The 19570-nt window shown below is 35.8% G+C and overlaps 1 protein-coding gene across 1 annotated transcript in view; it reads left to right on the top strand.

Annotated features, from left to right (window-relative positions):
* AHI1 (Abelson helper integration site 1) overlaps positions 1–19570 on the top strand; it is an 86215-nt gene that overhangs the window by 50315 nt on the left and 16330 nt on the right. Inside the window, exon 19 of the mRNA XM_054393440.1 lies at positions 15294–15352. Within this exon, the coding sequence (XP_054249415.1) occupies positions 15294–15352 (59 nt within the window). The remainder of the gene's footprint in view (positions 1–15293; positions 15353–19570) is intronic.

Here is a 19570-nt window from a genome sequence, read left to right as displayed (position 1 = left end):
GCAGTGCAGTGGGTGAGATATCTTTGATTAGTAGTCTACTGCCAATTGTCTGTATATAAATACATAATACTGTTAGTATGTCCTGTAGAGGTGCTGCCAAAATAGGAAATGGTCTAGGAGTACATGAAAGAAATGCTTACAAAATGGTTAGCTTCCTGCAAGCTATAATTTACTTATAGTAGATTGCCATGTGTTTGAATGTAGGAAAATAGCAAACTTTTGAACAACTTTTGAGAAGGCTATGTTTTGTCTTTGAGTTGGAAAGAATGTAAACACCTTGTAACTGAAGACTAGGCAGAAGTTGACTGGATATGGTGAGAAGCTTGTTTGTCACTATTAACCTATTGTATGCTTTGTTTGAACCCATGTCAGTGAAAGGATAGCCAACTGGGATGTGACAGCTCTGTATTAGAAAAGTATATAAGTTGACTATGTAACAGAGTAGTAGGCTTGGGCTTGGGCTTTGGCTTATGCTTCAGCTTTAGCTTTTGCTTGTGCTTAGTGCTTTGCTTAGTTACATAGACAATAAATGCTTTTGCCTTTCACAATAAGACTCGTCTTCCCCTGGAAACACCATAACATGCAGTCTATGAGAAGAATACTACTGCTACAATTATATTTGAAAAGGGTAAATGTGCATTAAGATGGAGGATATATACCAAATATTTGTCTTTCCCTTCTCAGTTGTGTTTCTGTTTCCCTGCTCTGTCATGTATTTCAAGAGCTGATTCTGCCTGACCCAGGATCTTTTTTTGCAGAAATTTAAAACCTTTTAAAAATCCATAAGGTAATTACTCTAAAATTTTTATGAGGAAAGAATTTTTTTGAAATTTGCTCTTTAATTATTCTAATGGGACAGTTGTTCTAAAAAAGGTGAAAAATTTGCCTGTAATGTTCTTTTGCATTCCTAAAGGTAGAAATATTAATTTCTTTTTGTTATTCTAACAAATACCTAGTTGCAGTTTTGCAGAATGCTTGCATTTTGCCAATTTGTAAAATGCCCTTGCTTTTAATTCTTTAGTTGGATTGAGTGTGTATGTTTTCTCTCTCTTAGAACGTGAATTACTTAACTATCACTTCATCTCCTAGTCTGGATAACAATAGCATTTAAAAACTGTTACAAGAAAGTGCAGGAAACCAGCATTTTTTGAGGTGAATAAATTTTGCTTATTGTGGTCTCGATTTTTTTTTTTTTTTTTTTTTTTAGTATATTCGTACTATTATTGTGGTTTTTTATTTTCTCTTGTCAACCAAAGATAATACCTTGACATTCATTACAATGTTTTAACTATAAATCACTGCATAGTCACAGATAAAATACTATAACAGATTAAGTTTTAAACACAATTTCCAGATCTTTTTATTTTTTAAAAGAAGGTTAGAGAACTGAGCAGAGACCAAGTACCAACAAAAATCATCTCTTTAGCACATGTGAACTGACTTAACTACGCTGAAGTAGGTAAAATATTTGTACCAAAAAATAGGTAGGTCTGAAATACTTTTTATCTATGTCTGCATGCTAATTTGAATGGGAACTCCCCTGGGGAAAATGAGCATTCATTTTTAGATATTCATATCTCTCATTTTTACTTATGGGAAAAGTATAAGAGAGAAGGGAGAAAGGAAATAAACCTTTTTAATTGTTGTTATTTGATTATAGCAAATTGAAAGTACTGAAGAATTCAAAATTTCTTTTAAAACAATAAAAATGTTCATCACAAGACATTTAAAAAAAAAATAATGCCTTTCTGATTCTTTTATAACCTATTTTTTCTATACCACTTATATTTTGAAGAAGCTATGTCTCCATTTCTTCACTGCAAATAGATTACAAAGGCTTGCGTGTCACCTGCAGCCAACCTTTGTGTGTACTTCCCTGATTTTTTTTCCTTCTGCTTACTCACTAGAGGCATCTGAGATATTCCACTGTGCAGCTGACTTCGGCTGTAAATCAAAATTAAGAGTACCAGGACACAGCCATGCCCTCATCATGGCTTACAGGCAGCTCAGGGCATTCTGCAGGGGAAGGAACTTCATGAGAGCTCTGTGGCCTTATCGTGCCTTTGTCAGAGTTTGGCTCAAAGCACAAGTACAGAACCTTGTTTTTAGGCAGAAGAGCTGAGCATTTACATTTATAAAATTAATAGTAAAAATATTTTTTTTCATTTGTAAACAAAAGGTGTATGAATAGTTTCATCTAACCACAATTATGTTCCAACAGAATAGTAAAGACATAGAGACAAAACCATTAACATTAATGACAATCTAGTTCTTCTGTTTTAAAGCTTGGTTATCCAGTTTCCTCTATCTGATTGATAAGATGTTATAAATGTCAGAAGTTTGTATTTTCTAGTTAAACTTGCTTGAATTGTATATACTGAGATCAAAGATACATGTTTCTTTATTATATGTTCTTTTTCACGTTTCTTCTAGCCAAGTTAATTAAAACGTTTCACTAAAAATTACACTAAATACAGAGCACAATAACAGCAATCTTTGAAGATTCCAAAAACTTTATCAAAAGAACACCATTTATATTTACTTGAAATTGGTGTATGTTAGGTTAATTACTGCTGTGCCTTCAGGCTAAAGGAAGTACTCTCAGCCAAATTATACAAGGGTGTGGATTAAATGAAGCATTACTCTCTGTTTGGCAGCAGTGGGTATGGATTGCAAAATCAGGGTGTGACGTAGTACTGTGGAAAGACTCTGCCAAACATGATTTGGCCTGAGTGTGCCCCTACTTTCTCAATTATGTGGATCCTAAAACAACTAAATCTAATTAATTTCTAAGTAGGGAGGTCCTATTAACTGTTTTCAGTCTGAGCTTCTCTATACTTTCAAATAGAGCTTGTCTGTGCTTTTTGAGCTATTGAGCCACAAGACAGCAAGTGTTGACAGTGTGCTTAAATGCAATTCTAGCTGGTGGAAACAGTTCTTCCGTTCAAGGGCAGTGCAGTAAAGTATCGATTCCCTGCCAGCAGAAAGTTCAGGTCAGCAAGGATGCTGTCTGTACAACAATGAGGATGAGTGAGTAAGATGAGAAAATTGATCCCTCCTTACATCACTGCAATGTTTCTGATCCTATTATTTCCAGTGGATCAGGGTAACTGTGCAGAAGACCCAGTAGCAGCCATGGTGCACAGAGGAAGGCATTTCTCTCTCCCAGGAAGAGACCCAAGATCCTTTGTCAAGGGAGCGAAAACTATGTAAAAAAAAATCTGTACTTCTAAGGTAAATTATCCATCCTTTTTTGTGGTAATACATACCTACTTTTTCAAGTATTTTTAAAACCCTTTGCAAATTTTGTAGACAGATACCTTTTTTTAAATATGTATGAAACAACTAAATTTTCATGAATTCTTACACAACTGTTTCTACCCTTGTTGCTGAGGCACCAAGTTCAGTGAGAGCAAGCTTCCCTCATGTGATTCATGCTGCCAATATAACACCTTTTACATTCACTTTGGGTATCTGTGGTTCATATTACGCTCTGCAGCAGAGTGGGGTACCAGTGTAACTTCATGCTGATCATGTTGGTCCTATAGAAAGTGACGATAAAGGATGGTGGCTTGGGAAAGCACTTAGAAAGCAGAAGACACAGAGAGAGAAGTGAAGGCCTCTGGAGGTGTGTAGTTTATACGTTGCTGTTGTCATGCAACCTAGTGACCTGACATTATTTGTAGAGCTGGCCTGCTTTGATCCACATGAAATGAAAGCTTCACTGCAGTCTGCCTGCTCACTTGTAGCTTGCTTTCTTGCTCACTGGAGACTTTAAGGAACAGTGACTCATTGCTTGTTGGCCTCAAATGAGGCAACAGAATTGCCTTAAAACTGTACTGGAAACGTGGTTTTGGGTGTTTTCTACAACCTTATGGCACATTCCAGTGAAGGAACAGATTGCACAGGCTCCTTTCTCATCTTTTCCCCTCAGAATTAGGGCTTGGTTTCTTCGGTTTTTACTATCTTGGCCAGAGAAAAAAGATCTGAATGACACAGAGGCAAATTAAAAAAACTCTTTATAAAGAGTCTTTCCTGCTCACTTGGCCCCAGCCTTGCTATGGTGTGCCTGATAGTCTTCCTGAAGAACACTCTTCCTCAGACCTAATAACAGTATTTGAAATTGTGTTTCTCATTTGAAGATTGATTCCAGCATATTGAATCCCCATATGCTTCTAGATAGCGTCTTTTCCTACCCTGTCAATATATTTTGTTTTAAATAGAGGGACAGTGTTTCTACTTCAGCTGTGTGTGCTAGCTTCTGGTGCTTCATTGATTTGTTGGGGTTTTTTTCCAGTTTAGCTGAAGGGTGTTGCAGTGACATATGTTGGTACAGGCCTTTCTGGAATCCATTCAGAGCCTGACTGGTCAAAGGAAGTAGACTGATGCAGATACTATACCAAAGATAAAATATAGTAAATCAGACCTTATTTCATAATATATATTGATGATTTTTAGTGTGATGAATTGCATAGTAGCAGAAAATATTTTGAGAATTCTTTCACCAAACTTCTGGTTGTCACTCTACCAGCAGAGCATGAGAAGTGATTCTCCTAGCTTGGTGTTGTTTCCTAGCAAGGACTAACTGCTAAGGTTCACTTTGTAAGAAGTCATATTTTCTGCTCTTTTCAGGTGAAGATGATAAATAGACTCTTCCTACTCCTTGCATTTTTGAATTTTCATTTAGGGATACCCACATTTAAGCAGAGTTCACCTCTAACAAAAAAGGACAGTCTTATCCTTGAAGGTTTGGGGGGAGGAGGTAATCAGTGAAGTCTGTTACCTCCTCTGCTTTTTCAAGAGAATCTGTTGCAACCAAGCCCTTGAGAAATTCTGTATAGTACACGTTGACAGTTGAAGAACTTCACTTGTGGGCCATATACAAGCTAAAACTGAGTTGTATTTATCTCCTTTAAGGCCTCCAAGTCATACTCTTGAAATTTTCAGTTTTATAAACACATTCAGGACTTGTGTTTTTTAGTATATATTGATTAATTAAGTGATAAACTTTCACCTTTTCTGTCCAGCAGTTTGATCTAATAATATGTTCAGCCCAATTATATTTGTTTCAGATTTTGCTGCTTCTGTATAAATCTGGAATGCAGTTGCCCACTTAACATGTATCTATAACATATCACATCGTGTGTACCTTAATAACAGTACTTCATTGGAAAGTTGTTTTCCTTGTGCTAAGGAGCATAAAGGACACATAAAGGACACTTCTGTCCTTTTTTTTTTTTTCACTCATGCATGTAAAGGATCTTCACCTATTGAAACTGCAGGAAGATTCTTAATTCGAGTTACAAATCAGCTTTTCTTACCAAAACAACCAATTTTCTAGGTTAGTTCCAGGAATCTCACAGAGAACAAGGTGTGTCCAGCATTATCTCTATCACCAGCTATTGAGTTAAGAATTTGGCACATGCAAATGTGGAAAAAAACATCTAGGAAGATTTAAAAACTTTGTACTTTTATGTGAACAAGGCTATTAAAGGCATGTGCTTTGAGAGTTCTGACTTCTCAAGTGTTACCAGACAGTTTTCTCTGTTTTACCAGACAATTTTCTCTGTTTTGTACAGTTGCTTGGTCCTTTTGAAGAAACAAAGTTTTGTGTAGCCGTGAGCAATTAAGTTAATCTTTCACAATAATGTATAGAAGTGGGTTACTTTCATAGTAAGCTATGGAGAAGGATTTCCCGTCCTTGAATATTCAGACCTCAATAATCCTTTTTTTGTTATTGAGTATGAAACTTAGTAGTTGCTGCTTTTATGTGGATTTAGGGTTGTTGGAAATGAATTATGAGCATAGTCAGTAGCTGCTGGTGTTAGTCAAACCAGAGAGGATGGTGATGCATTTAAGCTTTTATGTTAAAATACTGCAGTTTTTATCAGTTTGGCACTACTTGTGTGATGATGTGAAAAAACTCTGATTATATTAAGCACTGAATCCAATTGTATTTCGTAATACTGTAGAAAATATTTAGTCAAATGGCATTTCTGTATCCATTCTTCATTTCATGTTTATTAATATGTTTTACATCTGTGCACATTTTTGCTGTGCAGATATCCTTGTTTGTAAAATTCATATACAAGTTCACTAGACAGGACTGTAACTGCTATTTACTGGCTTGATACTGAGATTCTGTTAAGTCCTACTTTCTTGTAATACCAGTTGCTGATTGAACCAGGGAGAGAAGTCTGTTCTCTCTGGGATATAGAGAGTTCTGGAAATGTGATCTTAGCCCAAGGCTGGGCATGGTCCCTCTTTATGAACGTGCCCATCTTGGTTTTCTGTCTTTTACCTCTGGTAAAAGATCTGGTACCACTTTGTAAATTAAAGGGGTTACTGCCTCTTAATGATGTTCTTTGCAAATGGTTTGATTTCCATGATTATTTGTTGCATATCCTCTACCCAAGACCTAAGGAAAAATCTGTCTACAATAGATTACTTTTCATCTCTTTGTCAAGTGATAATTCAAGGAGACCAGAGCCTCCTGTACTAGAACATGGCTCTTTATGGCCACATCATTGTTTTACTCTCTCGTAACATTTGTTATCCATGTGTTTATATGTATAACCAGTGTAACTTCTGCTACAGCATTTGCATGGTGGGTGAAGATTGAGTATAGCAATAGTGGTATCTTCTTAAAGGCATTCCGTAAATCCACTCCCGTAAAAAGTAGCAGCAGGTTGCTACTGCTTTCTGGAGAATTTTGTGGATCTTGTAAGACAAGGAAACTGAAAAATCAGCATTGTTAAAATCTGTGTCCACTGGTTCTGTAGTGTGTTGCTTTAATATTGGACTTAACTCCTTGGTATTTTTTCCTCTGTAATAGATAATACCAATATTAGTTTCAAGCACTTTGTCAATATATTATTTACCAAAACGTGTATTCAGATTTTGTTACCAAGGTTGCTGCAGACAGTTATTTTATTTACATACATGTGCAGTTGGAAACCAATTAGAAAATATTTACTTACTCATAATGACAGCCACAAAAATGATCAAGGAGAGACTGAGGGAGCTGGGGCTCTTTAGCTTGGAGAAGAGGAGACTAAGGGGTGACCTCATGAATGTTTCTAAATATGTAAAGGGTGAGTGCCAAGAGTATGGAGCCAGGCTCCTTTTGGTGATGCCCAGTGACAGAACAAGGGGCATTGGGTGGAAGCTGAGGCATAGGAAGTTCCATGGAAACAGGAGGAAAAAAATTTTCCCTGTGAGGGTGACAGACACTGGAACAGGATTCCCAGGCAGGTTGTGGAACCTCCCTCTCTGGAGATATTCTAAACCTGCCTGGATACATTCCTGTGTGATCTGGTACGGGTGATCCTGCTCTAGCAGGGGGAAATGGACTAGATGATCTTTCAAGGTCTTTTCCAGCCCCTAATATTCTATGATTCTGTGATAATTGCTCTAATCACTGGTATGTAGAAAAAAATCAGAATAGTTTGTTCATAATGTATGTGAAAACTTGAAAGTATGCATGCACTAAAACTCATGTGGTAGATTGGTCTCACCACAGACACATATACTCCTGAAATATCTACCCAATCTAGTTTCTGAACTATTAAATAGAAAGTAAATTTGTATTTTAAAGACATAGCTGCCTACTTCTAAAAACACAATAATAAGTGTATGTGCTATGAACTATTTTGTTACTCTTTTGATTCTAGACCATAGTAAAGCTCTTAAATAAACAGTTTCCAGATTTAGTGCCTGCCAATGGTCTTGCACTTTTTAGGTTTAATAATGTATGGATTGTTTGGCAATGTCTTAGAATTAGACTATATTGCAGCTATCACAAAGATGTTAATGGCTGATTTTTGAAAAGCGTTTGTGGTATTCTGAGTATGTTTTCTTACTTACAGCTTTCCATTTGTAGTGCAATAGGCTAATTTGGTTTAAGTAACTGTGAGCAAATGACCATTACTGAATTTTAGTTGTGGGATGAACCACACTTTGTTTTCCTTCCTTCCATAATTTTAATTCTTTGTCTTCTATCCCTAGTTAAGTATGTTTTTAAAAGACGTGAGTAGAGCTCCTGAGGTCAGTAGATACTTCAGGTTGACAGTTAAAGATGGAGTTAATTTCTATGTAATACAGTTAAACAGAATTTAACTGTGCTACATATTTTTAGGAAACAGAAGCATAAGTCCTGCTTAGGAACTCCATTCCCTCTCATTCAGGGAAAATAAGTTGATGGAGAAACAAAAACATTACCAAACCCAAAAGTGAAGGCTACTACTTCAGTGTTGTGCATCCACAGCTGTTTTTCAGTAGGGTGACACCACAAGCTTCATTTAATATAATCCAAAAAAATATTTTCAAATTTAATTTAGCTCCCTCACTCTTAAATGGTGCTGTGGAACTTTGCAAAACTCATAATTACTTTTTCAAGATATCTATAGCACTAGAAGAAAAATAACCTGTTAATACAAAATATGTGTCATAGTCTGCATTTTCCTTACACCTTTTTTATCTACTATCTAGAATTTGTTAATAATATTGCCAATCTGATTTCAGAATGCTGATGATATCTGTGCAGGCTTATTGATGTTTGCTGTAGTCACTTTCTGTTCTCTATTGTAGAAACAAACAACTGGATACTATAACCAATCCCTGCTCATTTTCAGTTGTATCTACTGCCATTATGATGTAACGTTGGAGGTTGTCATAAATTAGCACATTCCTGATTAGCATTAATTCAATAAATGTTCTTTACTTCAAAAGAATGCTTTGGACACGTGCTACTACTTGCATTGTTTATATATGGTACTGTAGAAACCTAACATTTGGAAGAAAAATGTAAGATGATGATTTGATAAGATTAGTCAGAAATAATTGGGTGGGTGTGTAGGCTACTAAATGTATTTGATTTTAATCTCTAATTAAAAAGTTGGATTTTTAATTGTTTTTGTGATGCAATAGTTCTTACTTCATTATAGCTTTGTAAATAAGGGCCAAATTCTGCCTGTACATTGTGCCCAAATACAGAAAAATGTATTTGTATGAAACAATATTCTCCTCAAAGTCAGTCACAGACTGTCTCTGTACTTTCTTCTGGGAGATTATTCTAAGATTTTGGAGCAAATATATGTTTATGCCTTTATACACCTTGAAATGGGAATGAAAATGGTGGCTAACCTTGAATGACTATCTCTATTCATTCCTTTTTTCTGATGGTAGATTTAATAATCTTGTGGGATATGGCACTGCCAGAAGCATAGTGGGTTCTGTCGTGTTGATGCTGTCTGATTTGGAGGTCTGCTAGATGAGGTTTGGAATTAGTTGATGTTATAGGGGAAGTATCTTGCTGTGGAGCTACAGGTGTGAATTCAAGCCCTGCTCTATTCTACTGCTCCAGTATTTACATAGCTTTGCCATTAGTGTACTTGGTCATTTGGGTTAGGAAATCAGAGACCAGCAGATGCAGTAGCTAAGGATAACTCTACTTGATCCAGCTCTGGCAGCAGGATTGGACTAGATGATCTTTCGATGTCCCTTCCAACCCCTAACATTCTGTGATTTCTTCCAGTATCTGGAACCGGGGCATCTACTGGAAACAGCAGCAGCAGTATGTGTGGAACTGCATGGTACTGAACGTGTAACTCCCTAGACTTGCTTTTCTAGATAACTGGTTTGAATACCAGAATTTAGTAAAGGATTGGTTAAAAGATAAATAGTTCATACATTTTTGTTGAAAGCTTATCCTTCTCTGCCAACTTTTCTATATAGTAGAGTATTTTGAATGGCAGCTACAGCCTGATCTACCGACATGAGCTAAAAGTTTCTTTTATCTTGTTAGTTTATAAACTGATCTACCGACATGAGATAAAAGTTTCTTTTATCTTGTTAGTTTATAAACGTTCAATGTATTCATGGGGATGGGGAAGGGAAACAAAAAGAAATTATGCTTTTTCACTGATGAGTGCAGCTCTGTTTTGGCTTATGGGAGGGACTTAGGTTTCTTTATTTGTTCTGGTTTTGTCATTGCCATCTAAATCAATCACTGCATTAATTGGGGAAGTGACATCTGGCAGCAGTATAGCAAAAGATTCTCTCTCATTTTTTTAAGTGTATACAGCATGAAACCAGCTCTTGTGTCCAACTGGTAAAATAAATTAACAAAAGTTTCTGTATTTAACTTACAGAAAGTAACACAGTAGCAGAAAGGGATTTTATTTGTTCTATAGAAAATGAAAGTGATATAGAGGAGATAGTTGAATGTTTTCCAGATGCTCCAACAGAAAAAAAAGTAAGGAAAAGACAGGGAGAGGGCTAATAACAGAAAGGACTCATCTAATGCTGAGTAGACTTCTACAGTGCAGAATATGTTGCAAGAACCTTAGGTGTTTGTGGAAGTCTTTGCGTTCAGTAGTGGTGCCATCACAGCACTTCTGTATACACACTTAAAAATAGCATGCGAAAGCCATCTCTGCTGAGAACACACATTTTAAGTGGCTTGCAAGATACAAGCTCTCAAGAGAATTAACAGTTTTCTTGGGCATCATAGAGAACACTGTATTAGAAAGAATGCTAACGATGCTCTTCCTTTTCTCACATTGCACTGCTTTTGAATTGCAATTTTCTTGCTCTGCCTTCAGCCAAATGTGTTCCAAAGTAGTTTTAAAAGCTGTGCTCAGATTAAGCTTCATTGAAACAGTTTGCAATACAGTTGCATCCTATATGTTCTCCTATTCAGCTTGGAATACGTTCAAGATCATAGGTGCTAGATGAAGTTACGTAGAGCAGACTTTGAGGTGGGTTTCCTCCTACAGCATTAGATCTTAGTAAAACATGTATTTTGCTGGTGAAACAAGAAAGCACACTTGTGTTCAGTGGATGCATCCATTCCTTTGATTTTGTGTGAACTGCAACTGAAAGTGTTTGCAGTGGGCTTTGAAAGTATTTGTGATCCTGTGTTTAAGTAAAGGAAGACAGGTTCTTAACCAAAATATAAACAACCTTTTTGTTTAATGAATCCCGTTTGATCTGTTAAAGCATAACTGTTGTGAAGATAAAGCCTTGAAGGGAATATTAATATATATTTAGATCATTACAGAATGATATTATACCTAGTCTGAAAAATAAAATTACAGAAAGAACTGAGGAATACTGCTCTGAAAACCTGTACTTCTAAAGAAACCTCAGAACTATCCATTGAAACCTAAAGATTATGCTGCATATTGAATGATCTTTTGGTCACAAAGGCCATACTTTTGAATAGGTGACTGTGCTGAAAACATAATTCTGTTTACTGGGAACAGTTTTAAAGCCACAGAATATGATTAGGAAAAGGACTGAGCTGATAAACACATATTTATCTCATATTGGAGTTGGCTTTTTTCCCCCTAGTATTTGTTGTTTATTTGGGTTTATTTTACATACGCCACCTTACAAGAGGCCACAATATAAATCATGAGAAGAATGTCTGCAATAAGAAATACTATTTCCTAGAGACATAGGTTGTTTTCGTGTCTTTCACAATTTGTTTGTGCATTTTTTTAGATGTTAATAGTTAGTACAAACTTTAGAATAATATGGAACTGGAATAGGTACAATTAATTTTTTTCCCTCTGTGCATGTTTTAGAGGGGTTCATCACAGAAGGGTCTGAATGATGATTCTTTCAATAATGATTCCATGAGACTGGAATCTTTAGAGATTTATGATACACAAATACCTTTACTGATTAACAGCCTATATTAAGTGGAATTTTTCACATAAACCTTTAATAGTAGGTGACTGTAAACACTCCAGTAGGATAGTAATGGAATTACTCATCTTCCTAGATGGACTTTCTTCCCTATTCTGGATGTCTTGCTGTTAATTAAAACCAAATGTAATAGCTAAAGATACTGTTCTCAAAAAGGAAATGTTCTTAATTATTACAAGTGCTATTTGGGGCCATTGTTGCTGTTTCAGTCTGTTTGGAAGTGAACTCATCTACTTCATGTGTATTTCAGCCCAACTATTTCAGATTTGATCACTTCACACTAATGCATTTATCTAGAACAGAGGGTAGTTTTTCAGTGAAAGCATAAAAAAGAAACCTAGTAGTACAGACATATTTTGGATAGGAAGACAACTACTGGTTTCTGTCTTCTTTTCCCATTAGTTGCAATTACACTGGCAGAGGATATATTGCCAGAAGTGACCCAGGGTCACTAAGGGTAGACTTTCATTTCACTGTGCCAATTGTACAGGAAACAAGTAGAGTTTCAGACTCCCTCTCAAGGCAGATAGCTATGCTATCTTTCAGAAAATACCTCTTCTTTGGTAGGCATTTACCTAAAGTCAGCACATTGCATGGATTCACAAGATAATGGTAGCAAGAGGATTGTGTGGACTATAAAGAGCTGTCCTGCTGTTAAATTGTGTCAATGTGAAAATTCTGATCATTTAAGAAAAAGCATTACCACAATCAATTTGAGACATGTGACATTGCATTTAGACGTTTGCAGTAGGATTTTCTAGAAATAATTTTTTCTTTCAGATAAAATTCCATATAAGAGAAACTGCTGAAGAATCAATGAAGACTAATAAGAAATACATTAATTCAGATGTTAATATTTTCATAGAGAAGATTAGCTTCTTGAGATTACAGGATTGTGAAGGTGAATACAGCAAATGCTGTTGAGAATTGTTGGAAATTACTTGAATTGTTGGAAAGTTCAAGTAAACCCTATGAATCAATAAAAATGCTTCTCCATTAGTGATTCTGAGGCATCCATAAGACAGGCTAGGTTGACATGGGTGGTGTTTTTTTCTCAGGTTTGACCTTACAAGGGATGTAATGACCTCTGTGAAAACTCAAGCTAAGTGGTGGTCTCAGTAGGTCACAGTGTCCTGTAAAATTCATTTTTGGATGGAGTGGAAATGCAATTTTTCATTCCTGGCCACGATTTTAAGTACATTGCTATAGTAGTTGAAAAGTTTGCACTGCCTGGATCAGAGCAAAGCATTACTGAGGCTGTTCGTCACACCTGCTTGGTGTCATTTACACGCTTCATCAAGCATGGAACCACGTCAAGCCAATAGCTGTGTAAAAAGGCTTTAAGAATCTCCTGCATCATTTGAGAAAGAAGGGATGAATATTCCCTCACTTGTCAAATAGGCGTTGTTTTGTGAATGAGGAAGATTTGAGTTTGAAGATTCATGGGGGCTGGGTTTTGTGGGGGTTTTTGTTTTGTTTTAAATGACTGTTCTGAATGTAGGAGCTACTAAAGGGATGCTTTATAACTGAAAACAGCTAAAAAATGACACTAAAGAGTAGTTTGGAGTATCCCAACATGATTAGTGTGAACAAATAGCACTGGCTCTGTGGAGTGCCAAGGTCTATTTAGTATTTACAACTCAAGTGGAATAATAAGAATTTCCTGCTTGTTTTGAAAGAAGGCTCTAGTTATGGGAAGTATGAAGTCAAAACCAGTACCAGCTGCTAGAATTCAGTACTCTTTACAACTTTGAGTTACACATCTGTCTCTTTCCTACGCTTGCAGCAGAACAGGTCTGTGCTGCCCTTTATGGAGGTTTGGGGGGATATCAGCCCAACCATAAAGTTTTCATCTCACAAGCAGCGAAAGATGGAGACTACTCAGGAGTACTCATGTAATAAACATACAGTCCAGAAGTACTTGGGGGTAATACATCTTTTCTTCAGGAGAACAAGAAAATCAGTGATATTACTGATAAAAATACAGACATTTTCAAACATTTTTTTGTTTAATTAAAGTTGTAAGGTTTTTCCAAACAAACAGTTGCTTTCATCGTATGTTTTACATGTTTCATATAGCTTTTATCTTAGAATGAGTTTCTGTGAACTGGCACAACGCTACAATGCTCAAACTAAAAATCTTACAGCTGTCAAAAGAAAAACGTGGGGTTTTTACCATGTAGACATTTTATTGGTCTTGTGTTTGTTGGATTTTTTTCTTTTAATTCAAAGAATTGATATGACATTTGTATGCAACAGTATATCCATATGTAGTATCATCTTTGTGGCACCGTGTTTTGTAACTGTATGGGTATGTAGATAACAAATCACTAGGAGCAATGTTCTCACTGACTTAGTGCTGAACAAATGTTGTAACAAATATCTTATCTGAAGAAAGGTAGGCTTGAGGTCTTCCGTCTTCAACTATGGGGTTAAATTCAGAAAATTATTTCTATTCTCATCTCTTTCTTCTTCTGAAAAGAGAGAGATATAAAGTAGTAAAAGCCAAACTAAGATTTTCAAAATTAAGTATTTTGGAATTTTTACCACCTTTTCTGAAATTAAGATCAGATCAGAAAACCTTTAATTCCTGCACAACATCTAAAAATTAATTATTGCACTTCTTTAAGATTTATCACAGGTACAAAATCATTCATGTGCATGAGATCTGCATGAGCATAGTTTAGCTGATTATTTGAGCTTGCAGCTTTTATTATATTTAGAAATAACTAAATATCTTAATGATTAAACATTAATGAGTAAATCTCCTGTGAAAGTCAAAACCACTGGGCTTCAGAAAATAGACTGGTACAAAGGGATTCAGAGAAAAATCAAGTGAGCTTAACTCTGTGTTGTCTGGCGTCTCTATACTTCAGAAACCCACGCCAGCATATTTCACTGTCCTGCTCAACAATTTTTCAGATTTCTGTATCTTTTCCTTTTAAGATGTTTTCTTAAGTATAGAGCGGAGGAGACCAATAACAAAAAGATAAATCCATAGATGATGAAAGGATTTTCCTGATCTTAGTAGTTAACATAATAGTTTGAAAAGAAAAGAATTTACAAGTACTTGTTCAAATGCAGTACGTAGAGAGTGAATAAAATAAACAGCAAGATGTGTTCTGATAGGAACTCAGATGATCAAAGGGAACTACTGAATAGGCATAGTTATTCTTTCAGATAAAATAAGGAAGTAATTCCTTTGAGAGTTTTTGTGATCATTTCTGTTGGAAAACTTTGTATGCATTACTCAGAAATTCAATGAAGAGAAAAGCAATACAGCCTAGATAATAGGGTCAGCTTTGAGCATGAGGTGGCATGTGGACATGGCTTGACTTATTTCTCCAAATCATTTGAATGGAAATATTGGATTAGTTAACCTTGTGTCAGGTCTGTTAGTTAAATAAACCCTCCAACTGTTCCTGACTGAAGGATGCATAGTTGTGGCTGAAAGATGCTGCTGCTTTTCATTAGAATTTTGTCAAATATATCCTGCTAACATAATGATTTTAAAATAAAATGGTTTATTCGATGGAAAGGATAACAAGCAGAAAATTCACATCCTTTTCTTCTCACAGGGTGTTTCAGCCCAGTAGGAAATCCTCTTAGCCGAACACTATTGGGTAGACTACAGACGGTAAGGAATTCTATTTTTGCATTTTTTAAAATTGATTTTTAACTATAAAATGTCGTTATTCAGAATTTCTCATTGTAGAAAGGAGGATGTTGGGGTTTTTTTTACCTGTCTTTATTCTGATATCTTCAAGCAAATTTTCTACATGGGCTTTAAGCTCGTGCTGCAGCCAGCTGGTGGCAACATCAGATATTTACAAATTAAAAGCTATTTATTTTTTTCATTAATTACTTTTTGATGTTTTAGAAATAAATAAACTGAAATCACAGTCCTCTGGGTTTTATTATTACTAAGAATGCAGACATTGAGAAATAGGTAGAGAAAGCTGGGATAGTAACTTGAATCCTATTTGCAACACCATGTTTTTATTGTTTACTCATACTTCACCTTTTTGCAACAAGCGAAATCACAGCCATCCTCTCTTTATTTAATTACTTACCTGTTAAATGTTGATTGGAAAGTGCTAGTAATTATATTTGTTCCGTTCTTTCTGATATGCTGATCACCATACTAAAAATCCAACAGGATCTGTAAATGCCATTAATTCTAACTGTACACGTGATAAACCTGGATTAACCACAAAACAAGTGGAGAGACTGGGGGATGAAGAACAAGTGGTGCTTCTGAATACTGAATGTAGTGTGGCTCTAGAAGGATGGGCCTGTTTTACTTGACATATTAATCCTCCTACACCCATGGACAGAATGCCGTGATTTAATATTCTGTCTTAATTGCATGCTAATAGTAATCTTCCAGAGAACTGTTGGATATTCACATAAATTAACTTGGATCATTCATAGGTGTTTTACAGTTTGGATTTGAAGTTTGGGTTTGGGTTGATTCAGGGATATTTTTTTTATCTACCTTATGAAACAGAATCTATTTTGTAATACTGTGTAAATATCATAAGATACATAGGGTCACCAAGAAATTTCAAAAGAATGTGTTGTTGTTTTGTTAGTAGCCAAATGATTCTTGTTTTCACATTTTAAATTTTTTTAGCTGTCAACATGTAACTTTTAAGAAAAAGTATAAATTATTCAATCAGTATTTTAGTTTCTCCATCACAATAGCTCTACAAACACAGGATCTACTGTTTTGGAAAATGCTAAATAGCAGCTAATTTGTTCTTTTTCTGAAGGAGTTAAATTCAGGTTTTGAACATTTTTTTTCTTTTGTAAATGCAGTAATACATAAGTTGTAAGCACTGGTAAACTCTAAGTTATATCAAGAATGTAACATATTTACAAATAACGAAATAGTTGAAGAGATTTTAAATAATTTGAGGAGCTGGAATATTTTACATGTTTCTGAATTGATCTTTTTTTGTGTCTTTTTTCCTTCTGTTTTTATGTTTTTTATCCCTGTAGGGTTTACTAAAGCAGCTGTGTTTGCATTTCTGTTTTCTGTTTGTGCATTGCAGGTTTCAATAAAGTGCAGCCTGGCACAGTTTTGTTTTGTTTTCTTTTCTTTTTTCCTCTAGGCAGATTATAGATTCCCATGCTCATTAAATATTGAAGGGCTGTAATCAAATAAAGATTGTAGTCATCTGAAGCCTAAGGAGGTAGCTTTATAGTGTCTACAGACAGATTAATTAAGACCAAAGAAGAGTACATTATTCTTAGCAATTAATGGTTTTTAGAATCATTTTAATTTAGCTATTAATTCTGGCCTTGGACTTCTTTTCCTGTAGACTAAATTTGTCATTTAGATGTCCTGAGGTAGGAGTGTGTTGACAATTAATTGAATTAGAGAACAAGAACAGAAATATGATACTGCTAACAATCTTTAATTATTTTATGCTAAGTCTCAGCTTATTTAGCGTTTCACTTTAAACTTCAGTTACTAGGTTAAGGAGATTGCATGGCATTGTTGGGGAAGGTGAGGATTAAGTACATTTGTAACCTTTGGGTTCAAAAGGAAAAATGAAAGCAATGGAGCAACTGTAAAAATTCAGATTGTCTTTTTAGAATTCTTACGTTTTCCATATTTTCTCATTTACAAGCCAGTTGTGAGTTATTTTGAGCACTGCAGGTTCATTTCATTCTTTGTCTCCTTTTAAAAAATGAAAATAAAAAAAAAACCCACCATAAAACCAGCAACAACAACCAAAAAACCCAAAAGGGAAGAATATCAGAACTTAGGCTATTAAACACGGAGGCACAGATTTAGTGAACAGACAAGAGAAGCTTTGACACTTAATCCCCGTGTCTTCACCAGAGTGTTTGCATGAGCAGTATCTCTTCCATTCTGGCAGATAACAGGTATAGGGAAGTGGAGTGGAGAGAAGCAGTGGCACTGTGCAGCATCCAATAGAATAATGTTTCCCTTCTTCATTGTCACTGAGCCTGTCACTCTGAACTGGAAAAGCAGGGAAGGTGGCTTTGGCCCTGCACACACACGCATTTGGGATCAGCCCAGTATGTGTAGTCACTGCTTAACCTTAATCTTAGAAAAACTTAGTTTTCAAATGTAGTTATTAAGAGTTAATGACTAATTAGAAGTGAGACTTAATCTGTATGTTTATTGTGTTACAATGGAGGATGTATTTTTATATAAGGAAGAAGCATGAGAAACCACTGGTAGACTTCAAATTTTTCAATATTTGTTTTCCTTTAAACTTTGTTAATGTGGTATATGAAATATATTTGTTCCACAGCAGAAATGAAATGCTGGGATTTTTACAGAAAAGACAGTAATGAGATATCACTTGTTCTTACTCAGTGTTGCTTTTTCCAAAGGAAAGTATGCTTTCTGATGTCCAAAACCTTTGGCTGCTGTACATCAGCATGATAAAAGCAAAACCTCCATTACCACAGTCACTGAAATTGCCCAATTCAAAATAAACGATAAACTTTATTTCAGTGACACTTGATACAGCAACTTATTTAGCAGTTTACTCTTACCTGTAGTGCTTTCTTTTGTACTAGTGTCTTAAAACATTTTGGGGTGATTGTGTGTGTGTGTGTGTGTGTGTTATGAATGCCAAGACTAAGTAGCTTAGTCATGAATAACCAGCATGATATTCTATGATCTAGAACTCTGCATCAACTGCTGGATCTGTTTGTTTTCTTTTGAGGATGTTCCTCATGCTGAAAGCTCCTAGCACCTTTCTGCAACCAAAATCAGAGTGAAATGGCAAGCATTTTCAGCAAGCATTTTGTTCCTGTTTCTCCCAGATGGTTTGCCTCCTCAGAACACGACTATAGCCCCACATCTGTTCTGATGGAAGAAAAGGACTAACTAGTTTCCATCTTGCATTTAAAACAAAAACAAAAAAAAAAAAAAAACAAGAAAAGGGATCTTAATATAGTGTTAAAAGCGATGTATTCCTACACTTCAGTATGGAATACTGAAAATGTGGCTTATTGTTGGAACAATGTTAAAAAATGTTTCTAAATTGAAAGGCCAGTCATCTTCACTGTAACTTGCAGTGTAACTAGTATTTCACACTGTGTAACTCGCAATGTAACTAACTAGTATTTGACACTGTGTGTAACTTGCAGTGTAACTAGTGTTTGACACTGTCCAAGAAGTGGTGTGGCTCACCAGAGGTAGCTCTGCTGCCTGGCGGTAGCTATGTCAGTGGTAGGCTGCCCTGGCAATTCCCCAGTCCTGCTGGAGACAGGGGATATGTGCAGCCCCCACAGAGTGTCTCTTTAAGAGGAAACTTTGGAATGTTGCTGCCTTAGAAGTTTAACAAAGTGTTCGAGAACATTCAACATAGTCTCAGTGTGACTCATGGATTTTAGCATATTTCCAAGTATCTGGTTCTCTTCAAGCTCTTCTTATGTTGAGTGTTTGAGAGTGCATGAATACTTTATTAAAAAGAGAGGTTGAGACACAATAATGGGGCAATACGAGTACCTGAACTAGATACCTAAATAATACTGCTAATAATTCTGATGAATCATTTTTGAGCAACAGGAGGCACTCCCATCCCACGGGCTAAGCACATTGCCTGCACAGTTCTCTTAACCTTGAGAATGGAAAATGAGAATTAGCTGAAACCTGTAAGGCAATGCTGACTACCAGTAGACCACTGAACAAGCCACGTACTCTGAACTGCAGCTCCACCAGTCTTTGTTCAAAATTTGTTTATCAAATCAGGCAGTTACGCTGTTACACTGTTGGTGGTTTTTTTTAGTCTGTGTATGTGCATAATTACTCAGAACTCTTTAGGTGGTAGGCTTAGATGTTCTCGCAGATGATAAGAAATGA

The sequence above is a fragment of the Indicator indicator genome, chromosome 2 (assembly GCF_027791375.1).
Source record: "Indicator indicator isolate 239-I01 chromosome 2, UM_Iind_1.1, whole genome shotgun sequence".
In the NCBI taxonomy this organism is placed as follows: Eukaryota; Metazoa; Chordata; class Aves; order Piciformes; family Indicatoridae; genus Indicator; species Indicator indicator.
This window is presented reverse-complemented; position numbering and strand designations above follow the sequence as displayed.